At 48.1% G+C, this 13390-nt stretch overlaps 1 protein-coding gene across 4 annotated transcripts in view; it reads right to left on the reverse strand.

The window, feature by feature from the left end:
• The window catches only part of MTIF2 (mitochondrial translational initiation factor 2), a 28616-nt gene extending 23058 nt beyond the window's left edge, over window positions 1-5558 (reverse strand). The window contains exons 1-3 of one of the 4 annotated variants that reach the window (XM_084622489.1): window positions 5540-5558; window positions 1374-1605; window positions 724-844 (exon numbers count right to left, since the gene is read on the reverse strand). In XM_084622489.1, the coding sequence (XP_084478615.1) occupies window positions 724-844; window positions 1374-1598 (346 nt within the window). In that variant the 5' untranslated portion in view covers window positions 1599-1605; window positions 5540-5558. Of the gene's footprint in view, window positions 1-723; window positions 845-1373; window positions 1606-4281; window positions 4440-4662; window positions 4797-5539 lie in introns of those variants that run through there. The other 3 variants (XM_084622488.1, XM_084622487.1, XM_084622486.1) reach the window with 3 other exon arrangements.
• Between the last annotated feature and the right edge of the window lie 7832 nt (window positions 5559-13390).

Below are 13390 nucleotides of genomic sequence, written 5' to 3' on the forward strand. Positions count from 1 at the left end.
AAAAGAGTGGAATTATAATTTGCTTGCTTGCTTGCTTGCTAGTGAAAAGTCAAGAACTATACACGCTGCTCAAAACATGCACTAATATGGCAACACCACTGCGATTTGTTTGGTCTTTTACCATCAGTTTTCAGCTTGGGGACCTCAACACACCAAGCCCTTCCTGACTGATGTCTGGTGGAAAGCTGTGCTAAAGATGTAGTGTTAGAGTGGTACTATGCTTCTGCACTGAAACATTTGCTTAAAAACAGTTGCATAATCCTAGTCAATTTCATTCACAATTTATCTCATATGTAAAGCATTTCACCATAGGAAGATGGTGCTATTCTAATTCTCTACCTGTTGGCTGGAAAATGAAGAACATGGGGGGAGGAGGGAAATCACATACAGAAGATGTAGGTGACAGAGACATATATACAAAAAAAAGTCACCTCAATTAAGGCAAAAATATGTCTTATCTAACGGTGGTGTTCCACAAAATGTTCATAATCAGGATTATATGGCTACTAACATTTTCTTTTCATTTTGTTAAAACTCTGATATAAGAAGTTTGTCTGGCAATGGACAGGGGATTATTGTGGATCCTGATGAGACAAGGTGTGTTAATCCAACTATAATATAGATAATTCCAGCATGACATTTCCTATAGCATTCTTCAAAACTCCATTATTGTCTTAAATAGAAGATTGTTGGATCTTCTTTCAAAAGAATAAATTGGCTCACCTATGTCTTTATCCATAGCTCTTGCAAGATCTTCAGCTGTCATCCTCTGCTGTATCTCTACCTCCTGCCTTTCTATTTTAGGTTTTATTGGTGGTAATTTCTGTTTCCCTGGTCTTTTCCCCTACAAAGGAGTAAGACACGTGCGTAAGGATACATGGGTGGCATAAATTAAGGAATGACTAATAAACAATATTTAAAGGGCCAATGAAAACAAAAATTGTAAGTTGTAAACAAATTTCTTTACCTACATTACAAAAAAATTACTGAAAGAACTGTTAAAATAGTGAATATTTAAAAATCACTTTGCAGCATTTTTACTGTTTTTTGCATCTCGCTCATTTTGAACAATGAAAATCATTTTCACTTTTGTTTATAGTCTGTTTTTCTTTCAGATTTTTGGTGTTGCAACATTTGGATTTAAAAAACTTGAAATGAATGTTCGGGAGAGAGCTGCAATGCATCTACATATATATTAATATGTCTTGTAAATCTAAAGTAAATTCTCTATACAGTGGAGTAACAATCTTATACACAATAAATTAATCACTAACAGAGTTTCTATTTATATAATGAAAATGCTCAAAAATTGCTTTTTTTGCACTTTGTACTTTCAGACAGGGATAAAGTAGTTGTTGGAACTTGTTCATTACCTCCTTTGTAGCTAAAAGCCTATATTGTGAGAGCACAGCACTGATGAATGTGTCTGTTTGCCAAAGCTGTGGGTGTGGCTGAATTGGCCGCATGGGGTATGTGGATGACTTCACAGGCTTCCAGTGTGTTCTGTGAATTTTCCTGTAAGAAAGACTGTGCAGCTGTCTGCAAGCACAATGTAACTGGACCAGGTTTTCCAGTTTCAGCATCATCCCTCGGTTCATTTCTTCACTGTGAACAGAAAAGATACAATGAAATCAGGGTGGATTTGATTTAAATCAAATTGATTTAAAAAGTCTGATTTTAAATAAAAATAATCTGATTTTTTTTAAAAAAATCATTGATATTTATCCACCCTGCTTTTTGACATTTCATAAAACTTGTCTTATGTCATTCCAAATTGAATCAATCATCATCCAATCGCACTTCTAGAGAACTATACAATGAATTTACTAGTTTGAAAAATGTCAGTTATATAGACTGAAGATTAAAAAAAAAAAAAAATCTACAAGTCCCCAAATATCAGGGTGGATAAAAATCAATGATTTTTTTTAAAAAATTGGATTTTTTTGAGAAAATGTTTTTTGAGGAAAAAACCTATCTAAAGATAGTTTTAATTAACATACTTTATACCTCAAAGATGTCTCATCAAGGAATAGGGATTATAAATTCAAATTCTATAGTATGAGACAATATATTCATGTAATGTTTAAGAAAATTTTTGTAAATAAATTCCAATAGTTCATAGATTAGGGACCCAATTTTATGCGGTTCCAGGGGTTTCTGTATAGATTATTTAGGTTAATCTTTCTATCTACCCAATGGGACTCAGTGCTCAGTCTAGTTGATACCATCAGAGATGCTTAGTTTTGCAGTTCTCAAACTGTGGATTTGTGTCTCCAGAGATAACATGCTTGTTAACAGCAAAAATGTTTTTAAATAAATAAATAAATAAATAAATATATAGAGGTGAGAAATAACCCTCAGAGAAATAACCCCGAGACCTCAACAGATTTGTCTCTCTGCAAATTGTGAAACACAGAGTCAATCCCTTACCTCTCTCTAAAAATGAAGAGAGTTTCAAAAAGTTCAACGAATAGAAGATTGTTGGGGGCAGAATAGATCTGGACAAGGAGAAGAAGTCTGGAGATAAATGTGAGAAGGGAGAGACAGGCAATAGAAACAAAAGTGAAACTGTTTGAGCAGCATATTCCAGAAGTCTTGAGGTCTTTCTGAGTGTAGCCTTCATTGATTTGAGATCTACCAATACCATTCTCTCACTAGAAGGGAAAGCCTATCATGGCAGCAGGCCATAAAAGAGACCCAGTTTAGGAATATTTTAATGAAGTTCCTCTGCCTGTGGGTAAGACAGGCAGGTATGCAAAATATAAACAGTGCAACAAAGAAATGCAAGGCCTAGTTGCTCAAATGAAACAACATCATGAAAAGTGTTCCTTCTCAAGAGGAAGTTGCGTTGAAGATTATGAAAGGAACATGTCTGAACATGCAGGATCTTCAGGTTGGTAAACTTTTTTATTTCATGCTACTTTCTTAAGGACTGCCTGTCTTCCTTCTGGACTATTCTTGAAGTCTGAGCAAAAAATATAGTTGTTAGTTACTCTCTGGTACCATCGTTTTAGATTGAGTTGTATGTGCTTATATGACAACAGAAGGAAATGTCTTCCTTACAGAAACAATTGATACATCAGGAAATGCACGCACAGCAGAATACTTACAAGAAGTAGCAGTAAAAGCTATAACAAAACTTGATTTAAATCAAACCCACCCTGCCAAATATAACAATAATCTTAATTCTAATCTGTGGGATTGTTCAGCAAAATGTTTTTTGCTACTGAACAAATCATAGAAGATTAGGGTTGGAAGAGACCTCAAGAGGTCATCTAGTCCAACCCCCTACTCAAAGCAGGACCAACACCAACTAAATCATCCCAGCCAGGGCTTTATCAAGCCGGGCCTTAAAACTTCTAAGGATGGAGATTCCACCACCTCTCTAGGTAACTCATTCCAGTGCTATACCACCCTCCTAGTGGAATAGTGTTTCCTAATATCCAACCCAGACCTCCCCCACTGCAACTTGATACCATTGCACCTTGTTCTGTCATCTGCTACACAGTCTGCCTTTGCAATTCTTTATCATGTGGAACTGTTGACAACTTGTAGCTTTTAGAATGGCTCGCCTTTATCTTTGAACCCCAAAGGTGCCCTTACATGGGGTTCTACATCATCATCCCACCTATTATGTTAGTAAGAGGGGACATGGGCTGTAGTGTTTTTGTTATGATGACAATACCCATTTCTACAGCAGCTGCTCACATCCATGACACTATGGTTTGGAAGAGGGGCTAACCTCACTAGACAAAGATAGAAACTGTGGTATCTATATCTAGATTTTAAGGCTGCAGGGTCCATTATAATAACCTAATCTAATATGCTGCCTAACACACACCATAAGTACTTATATGGCCCCTAGCACTGTAGTATCTAGGCAGTCTGGATGAAAGCATGTGAACATTACACTGGCACCCTTGATGATGGAGTGCAGTTGTCTTTTGTAACACAGGTCCACAATCTGGGAATTTATTAGATTACAGGCTGCTTCTAGATGCCTAGATAACAGCTGAAGCCAAGAGCACTTTTTTCATCTTGAGCTGGTCATCAGAACAAACTGATTTTCTGAATGTCAGTCTTGTTATTCTTATCACATCTGTGTCACTCTGAAACCAGGCCACCACAAGGCACACTCTCCCCAGCCTATTACTGATTGCAGACACAGGGAAATGGAGACTAGTGCTGAATGTGGCAGCCCACTTGTGAGGTGGTGCTTCTTGTCCTCCGCACCTCAGACCCGTGCTCCGCCAGCCACGCGAGCTGCCGCTTAGTTCCCACCTGGCGTTCAAGTTGACAGCTTTCAGCCAGAGCTTGACACGGCTCGGGAGCCGGCTGAGAAGTGGGGTCTCCTCAAGCGACATCAGCTCCGCTCAACCAGCGGCGCTGCTCCGAGTCAGGCCCCTTCGGTTGAACAGGGAGCAATCGGCGAGCAGGGCGTGTTCCTTGGGGCGGGGGGCGCACACCAAGGCCTTTCTCAACACCCCTAGCACCGCAGTCACAGTCAGCGGGCAGCGCCGGGGCTGTCTGGGAAGGACGGGTACGAGACGGGGACTACTCAGCCCCTGCCCCCCCCCCGAGGGGCCCAGCCCTGAGGCCAGCTCCGTGCCCATCAAACACCGCGCGCCCTCAGGTAAGCGCCGGCGGTCACCGTCACCTTACCTGCCAGGAGCCGCAAGCGAGCCGGAAACTCAGCAGAGCGCGCCGGGACACGTGACCCGTCGAGAGGCGGGGCAGAGGGGCAGGCGGGAAGAGGGCGTTGACAGCGGAGCGGAGCGGAGCGGAGCTGGCTGGTTCGCTGGGGCCCGTGCAGGGCGGGGCGGAGGCTGCAGGCCGTCGGGTTCGCGCGCGGAGCCCTGGGAGTGGGGGCTGGAGGGAGGCGGGGCTGGTCTATGCAACGCGGCGGCACAGCGGGGTTTGCGCTACCGGCGGCTGAGCTGTTAGCTAAAATACCGCGCCAGGCTGGGCTCCGCGCAGGGCCTGAGCCAACCGCTCTGGTGCTAGCGCTGCGTGTTCTGCTGCGAGTCTCTGGGGCTTAGTATTGTTCTTAGCGTCTGGAGCCCAGAGACTGGTGAGACTCTCCGCTGGGCTGTTTCATTGTTACAAGCAGTAAATGTCTGGCCTCCTGCTCGAGGCGACAAAGCCGGAAGTCAAATATAAAGAACCCTACACTTTTTATTTTTAAAATCTCAGGATTTTTAAGACAATCTCATAATGTCAGGGGTCTGACTCATTAATGTTAACACTTAGGGCTAGCAGCTCTGCAAGTATCAGCAGTGTAGAACCATTCTGATCCCTGGGGAATACACAGATAAAGTACCAAATCTTGCTCCCAATGAAGATCCTCCCTGCCACGGAAGCTTTTGATGTCCGTGTGATCGCTGTCTATGTAGCAGCATTTCTTGGTAAATACACGTCGGAATTTGTTAGTATGGACATATTATTAGAATGAAAGACCATGAAAGCTGCCAAAATTGAGCCAATACTAATGGATCAGTTATATCAATGACAAGATCGTTTCAATACGCTCCTCAGTTACCTGCCACCCGAGTGCAGTCTCTTCCATTTGAAGACGGGTAGAAGTTCCAACACAGCCACCTTCCTTCTTTCAAGAAGAGAACCAAATCAGTCCTAAACTACATATGATATAGACTTAATATAAATAATAACACTGATCACTTGTAGAGAGCTTTTTGCTTAAAATGCGTATGTATCAGGATATTTGTCAAAAGTACAAGTTGCTTAATTTCTCAGCAGTCTGAACTTCATGTCTGTAATTTAAGTATTTAAATGTTGGTCTCTCTTGCATACCAGGAAATACTTTATTCTATTTTTAGTTTTAGTATTTTTTGATCATAAGCCAAGGCCTTAAAATGGCTGGACAGATTTTTTAAAATCAAATGCTTTCTAAATTTGGCACACACATGACATCAGTGTAATAGATTAGAAGAAATTCCAAGAGGAAGCTACCACCTTTTAATAGCCTTTGAAAAATCTTTAATCTTTCTTTCCATTAATACTGCCTAAAAACCCACAGATAATCCCAAATGACATAATGTAATGCATCCTTTAGCCTGGGGGTGCTCTTGGGAGACTACTGGACTCACAGTGACCTGCTGTATGACCTGCAGCAGGTTATTGCAATTTGCAATTTCTTGGGAGGGTAATTCAGATTGTAGCTGTGATGTGGAAAGTAAGATAGCTGTACACTTGTGTACAAGTGTTTAAACTCTGTATTTTACATATTGGCATTGGATATAATGGCAGCCTCCTGATGCTTTAAGCAAACTGGCAAATGAACACCTTACTGTCACTCTCACAGTAAACAAGTACTGCATGTTTTGCTGTCCCTAATACCTTCCTGCACTAAGCAACTGCCTGTTTTGATTACACGGAATAGCCATCCTTCATTGCATTATGTAATGACTAGAAACACATTCACATGTTAGCTGTCACCATCTGCTGATGAATTTCCTAGGTGCCTTTTGAACATTTATAATGCATAATGCCCTTTTTGGCACATGTGTCTACGAAGACTCTCAAAGGGAATTTAAAATAAATCAGATCATAATCCTCTAGTGTACACTCGGGCAGATAGATCCTCAGCTGGTTTAAATGGTCATAGCATCATTGAAGTCAATGGTTTAATTGAAGTAGTGTTTAATTTGTCGACTTGCTGCATCAGTTATGAATGTAAAATAATTGCTTGAGCCCCTGCATCTCTTTCATTACAAATTAAGCACTGAATTGAAGTCAATGGAGCTATGATAATTTATGCCATTTGGGAGTCTATCCATCTTAGTCCAGTTGAAAATAGTTTGTAACACTAGAACTGCTGTGAATCAAGTATTTAACTTCTTTGTGCCCCAGTTTCTCCTAGGGATGTAAACAGGGTTTAAAAATAGTAACCATGTAACCTATTAAAATTCTATCGGTTAAACGGTTAACTGTTAAGGCAGGGAACTAGGGCTGTGGGGGTGCTGCAGCACCCCCATGTGTTACTGGGGGCTCCCGGCTGCTGCCGCCCAGGATCCGGGCTCCCAGCTGCTGGCCTAGCACCCAGGACTCCACTGCCTGCCCTGTGCCTGGGCTGGCAGTGGATCCCTGGGTGCAGGCCAGCAGCCAGGACCCTGGGTGGGGCCAGCAGCAGAGTTTAATTGTTAACCAAAACCAATAAGACTGATGTTTATTGGTTAACCAGTTAAACTTTTATATCCCTAGTTTCTCCATCTGTAAAATGGGGAAATAATAATACTTATCTATCTCATATGATTGTTGTGAAACTTAAGCAACTGTGGACAAAACCTTATAAAAAGACACTCAATAAATGCAAAGTATTACAAGAAGATACATGAAAGTGACACTTAAGTTGTGTTCCTAGAATAGAAAGGGACATGTACAATTGCAATGTATGTTGCAACTGCAGGATACCAAATCAGATCACTTGATTGCTATGTCAGATGCACAGGGTGTGGAGGTGGTGTCTGTGAAAAAATTAATTCAGAGAATTTTGGACTTACCAGAATGTTCTTTTTGGAAGGACTTTTAACATTAAAATATCAATCAGTCACTAGAGTTTCCTACAAATCTGTTTTGTGACTAAGCTTCTTTCTGATGATGTCTGGGAACAGTTCCATGTACTGTCAGAATGTTCTTCTAAGTAGCATTAGATCATATTTTGTCCATATCCTGTAACCACAGATACATACTGTTTCAAATTAAGGCTTTATTATAGTTTCCCTATTCTAGAACAAAGTGGGAATAGCTGGTGAATTATTTCAGATGTTGTAAGCCTGTATAATGGATTGACATTTATAAACACTTTCCCTTGAATTATGTGCTAGTTAATTCTTGGCTTTGTTCTTTCATCAGAAGTTTTAATTATTATTGGTTGCACTTTTAGTAATACATTTATATATTTCTTATTATAGTTTATTAGGCAGGTACACAGTCTAATTGCATGCTATTTTACTTGTTCTAATTTTTTTTTACTTTGAATTTCTCTTAATTCTTCATCAGCTAATGACCACTTTTTCAGTGGGTTGAAGCCCACTTGCATGAACAGAATTGTGTGTACAATTGTGTGCCTACATTAGCATGTGAAATTACTGTAGCTGCACATATAAATGGATAGTTAAATATCTAACTACCTATTTACAGTATTTAACTACCCATTTACACAGTTGTGGTAATTAGTCATATAATTAGGTTTCTTTTTAAAAATCTGTTTTTTGTTAATTGTATACAAGTTCATATTTAATCAAGAATATATTGTGACAAAGTTCCTCCTCTACCTTGGTGGGTCTTGCGCTTATTGGCAGATTTGCTCGCCTCGGAGATTCACAGCAGTGCTCAGTTTGGCCACTTTTGTGGCTCAGATCTGCCGTTCACTCAGTTGGCCTCATCACTGGCCAGTATGGGGAAAAGGAAGAACAATCCCTGCAGTCTCTGCTGCTCTACCTAATGGATCAGAGAACAGGCCAGAGACCTTCCCCTCTGGTGGAACCCACAGTCCAGGTCAACTCCTCCAGTATCAAGTAGGGAGTTGGGGGGGGGGGGTTAGGGGAGGGGGGAAATAGAGGGATGGGGGAACCCAGGCCCGCCCTCTACTCTAGGTTCCAGCCCAGGGCCCTGTGGATTGTAGCTGTCTACAGTGGCTCCTGTAACAACTGCGTGACAGCTACAATTCCTTGAGCTACTTCCCCATAACCTCCTCCCAACATCTTCTTTATTCTCACCACAGGACCTCCCTCCTGATGTCTGGTAATACTTGTATTTCTCCGTCTTCCAGTAGTCTGCCTTTTCACTCTCAGCTTCTTACTCCCACCTCCTTGCACATACACCACAAACTGAAGTGAGCTCCTTTTCAAACCCAGGTGCCCTGATTAGCCTGCCTGTCTTAATTGATTCCGGCAGCTTCTTGATTGGCTGCAGGTGGTGTAATCAGCCTGTCTGCCTTAATTGTTTCCAGAAATTTCCTTTCTGTTTCAAAAACCTTCCCTCTTACCTTACCCGGGGAAAAGGGACCTACTGAACCTGCTCTCCTGCTGCTGCTGCCGCCGCCGCCCTCTGGTCTGGGCTTTCCTTGCTTTTTGCCCCTGCTTTCGCCTTCCCCCCCAACCGGGCCAGACGCTCTCCCCCCTTTCTTTTCTTTTTGTTGTTTGTTTTCTTTCTCTGCTGTTGCTAGAGTGCTGGCCGGCTGTTAGCGCTCCCCCGCCCGCCCACGGACGCTGCTGCCGCTCTAGCTGAATCCCCCCCCGAGAGAGGGGGGGCCTGCTGACCCGCTCCCCGGAGGGGGGGAATGGAGGGACCCAGCCCCCAGACCCAGCCGCTTGCTGTTTGTTTGTGGACCCGTATTTGGCCGACAGGAATTTTTATCATCTGCTCCGGCATCCCTGGAATTTTGCAGCTGCGGACGAAGTCCAGAACAGAGAGAAAGAGAAACAGCCATCTACCAGAGGAACACTGCCCGGGGAACTTACAAATCACTATGGAGGGGGCCCAAGACTGAGTAACTTTCAAACTGTGCTCTCGTGTGGGGGGAGGCCTTGACTGTGTCGTGACTGTGTTTGTAGGGACATAGGGGGTATGGCACGGAGCTGCCTCCCGATCCATCTGTGTCCTCCCAACACCCACACTACCATCTTCACAACTGCCTCCTGCACCGTCATTGCTGGCTGTTTAATATCTGCCTCTGGACTTAGCTGCTCGCCCTGATTCCACCGTGTGGGCCAGAAGCACCAGCCAACCAAACAGGACTCTCTGGACAAGCGTACGGCGGTTCATGTGCCCACCCCCTCCCCCGAACTGCCCATCCCACAGCCTGTCCCTTTTTACCTGACCCCACTCCTGTTAACCACCTGCCACTGCCACCGCTGGGGCATCGGCAATGGAGGGCACCGGGGTGACCTCCGACGCTGCCATGCCCACCACCTCCCCAGACTCTAGGGGAGCCCCCCCAGCCGGCGGGAAAGGCCAGGGCAAGAAGAAGGGGAAGGGCCCAGCTAAAACCACCAGGCCCGCCATGGCAGGGGCCACCCCCACTGCTGCGGCCCTGCCACCGACCACGGCGTCCCTCCCCTCTGCCCCCTCCACCAGCTCTGCGGGGGTCCCTCCCTCACCCCCCAGGATGTATGCCCGGGTGGCGGCAGCCCCCCCCCCGCCTGCCACCTCGTCATCTCTCCCGCCCACCGCCTCCATCAAACAGCGGCCGGGGCCCCTTCCCCAGCATGACAAGTGAAGCACGATGTCCGATGCCTCCTGGTGCCCGCCTCGCCCCACGTGGAGACCTATGTGCGGGCGTTGGCGAGGGTAGTGGGGCTCTCAGCCATTGTGGCGGCCTCCAAAATGTATGGGAAGGTCATCTTCTTCTTGGCAGCGGAGGCTGCCACCCAGGAGGCGGTGGAGAGGGGCCTGGTGGCGGTGTGGGGGGGGTGTTTGTCCCCCTAGAGCTGCTAGAGGACCTGGGCGTCCGCCTGGTCCTGACCTCTGTCCCTCCTTTTCTCCCCAATGCTGCCCTGTTACCCGCCCTTTCCACCCTGGGGAAACCTGTTTCTGTCATCAGCCCTCTCCCGTTGGGCTGCAAGGACCCCACCCTCCATCACATCTTTTCCTTCCGCCGGCAAGTACAGCTTCTACTGCCATTGGCGGCGCATGACGGAGAGGCGCTCGAGGGGTCCTTCCTAGTCCCCCACCAGGGGGCCCGTTACCGGGTGTATTTCTCCACGGGGGAAGCCCGGTGCTACCTCTGCCGGGCGTCAGGACATGTCCGGAGGGACTGCCCCTTAGCTCGGCAAGGAGGGGCATCTGGGATCCCCGAGACCCGGCAGGACATCGGCCCCATCATTGCCAACACCCCTGGCTGCCTGATACCCGAACCCGTCCCCCCTCCTCTTCGGACCACCACTTCTTCTGCTCAGGCCCAAAGGGCACCTCCCCTACAACGCCCAGATGAGCGGGAGAGCCCCACCCTCTCTGATGACAATCTGGCGGGGCCTATGGAGAAGGGTGTGGCAGAGATACCACCAGGAATGGGAGAGAGCCTGCCCCAGGGAGAATCCTCCCTCCCTTATGCCGCTCCACCATCCCCCGCCAAGTCCCTGAGCCATCGCCTTTACCCCCTGACACGACCCCTGCTAACCAGCCCTCAGATGATGCCATGAAGGGCTGGGCCCTAGTCCAGGGGAAGCGAGGCAAGCGGAAGGCTCGAGCTCCGCCTCATCTACCCGAGGCGGAGGCCCCCTGGAAGACCAGGAAGGAGGGCACTGATGCCGAACCCTCCACTTTGCCCACAAGTGTGTCCCATCCACCAGTGTCAGCCGGGAAAGACGTGGTAGCACCGGACGGTAGTGTCTCCCCTCCACGGGAGACCCTCCCCTCCGAGACCCTCGAGGAAGCCCCTTCTGTCCTGACACTACCCGAAGCCCCTATGAACCCTGAGGCAACCGTGGCGGGTGCCAGCAGGGAGAACCCCGGGGCAACGGAAAGTGTCCTTTCCTCCGTGTTCGAGGAGATCGAGGCCCTAGATCTGACCCTGGTCACCCAGGGGGAGTATGACCTTTTGCCAGCAAACCTCGATTTGGGCAACCTCACTCCACCCCTCTTTTCCACATGCTCCCTCCCCCTAACTGCTGCTTCTGCTCCCACCTCCGAGGAGCCCCTGGACTCCTCCATCGACCCGGCCACTGATGGCACCCCGCTGACAACCACTGAGCCTGCTCAGGTGACAGCCAGCGCCACGCAGCCGGGACACAAGTCGCCAGGGGCACCCCCCATTGGTGCAGAGCAATCGATTTCCTTCCCGGGCGGGGGCCCAACAGAAGTTAATCCACCTCCTGATGCTGTAGCCACTAAATCCACCATAGAGCCCGCGCCCGGTATCACTGAGAGCTCCCTCCCCACCCCCTTAACCCTCGAGTCTTATCAGGAGGCACCACCATCCAGCTGCTTGCCTCCCGAAACCCAGAACCTCGCCTCTGCCCCTGCCCCTGCCCCAACCCCTATCCAATTTACCTCCTGCAATGTTATTGCCGCCACCGGGGCTGTCTCCTTCCCCTTCCCAACTGATGACCACCAGGGAGCAGCCTTTGTGTTCTCTTGCCCCGACCCATTAGGAGCTGCTATCTTCCCTCCACTGCCCCCTATCGCCCCAGAGCTTGAGGCAGGCCTAGAAGCTCCAGCTCATCAGGCACCCCGTCGGGGATCCGCACCCTGCTTCTCCGTTTTAGTGGACAACGGGGCTGCACCAAGGGCCCCGCCGGGGAACAACTGGGAAACCGTAACCCCACCCCCACATGAGCTGCGAGGAGAGCTGCGGAAGTTTTTAGAGGATGTCCATGGCTCCTGCAACAAGTACAGCTTGCTCTCCAGCGATGGGGGGATTTTTTTCAAATCCTCCGGGCCACAAGGGCCCTCATGGGGGAAGGTAAAGGGACAGGGAAGCAGGATGCCGCGGCCTACTGGTGGGTCTGCGTCTTTCGTGACCAATTACTCACCTACTGGATGAGTCAAGGACTGTTGCGTGGCCTGCTGGGGGATGCGAGCGTCCCTGCCAGTGAGGATCCCTCCTGGCCCCCCATGACACCTCTCACCATCGCAACGTTGAACACCCAGAGTTGTAGGATGGCTCTCCGCAGGTCCCAGGTGCTCTCCTTCCTTCGGGAGGGAGGGTACTCTGTGATTTTCCTGCAGGAGACCATACGGATCCGACCGCCGAAGACAGTTGGCGGCTGGAGTGGGGGGACAGGGTCTACTTTAGCCATTCCACGATTCGGCAGGCTGGAGTGGCGACCCTGTTCTCCCCCGACCTACGGCCCGAGGTGCTAGGGGTCGCCGAGGCCGTGCCGCATCACCTGCTGCATCTCCAGGTCCATATAGAGGGGCTCGTGGTTAACCTCGTTAACGTCTATGCCCCGACATCGGGCCCGGAGCAGCTGCAATTCTATCAGCAGGCGTCCGCCTTCCTCGGCACCTTAGATTCTCATGAGTGCCCGGTCCTGGGAGGGGATTTTAATCCCACCCTCAAGGAGCGAGACTGCTCGGGGACTGAGCAGAGCCCGGCCGCCGCGGACGTCCTCCGGGAGATAGTCGACCATCACTCCCTGGTGGACGTCTGGCGCGACCACCACCCGGACGACACCTCGACGTTCACCTTTGTCCGGGTGGAGGCCCGTCGGGTGCGCCACTCCCGGTTGGACCGTATCTATTTGTCACGCTTCCATCTCTCACAGGCCCACTCCTCCAGCATCCGGCTGGCCCCATTTTCCGATCATCACCTGGCCACCGTGACGGTCTCTCTCTGTGCGGAGAGGCCGGGGCCGGCCTATTGGCATTTTAATAACAGCTTGCTGGAGGATGTGGGCTTCGTGGCGTCCTTCCGGGAGTTCTGGTT

The sequence above is a fragment of the Lepidochelys olivacea genome (genome assembly GCF_965140295.1).
Source record: "Lepidochelys olivacea isolate rLepOli2 genome assembly, chromosome: 3".
Classification (NCBI taxonomy): Eukaryota; Metazoa; Chordata; order Testudines; family Cheloniidae; genus Lepidochelys; species Lepidochelys olivacea.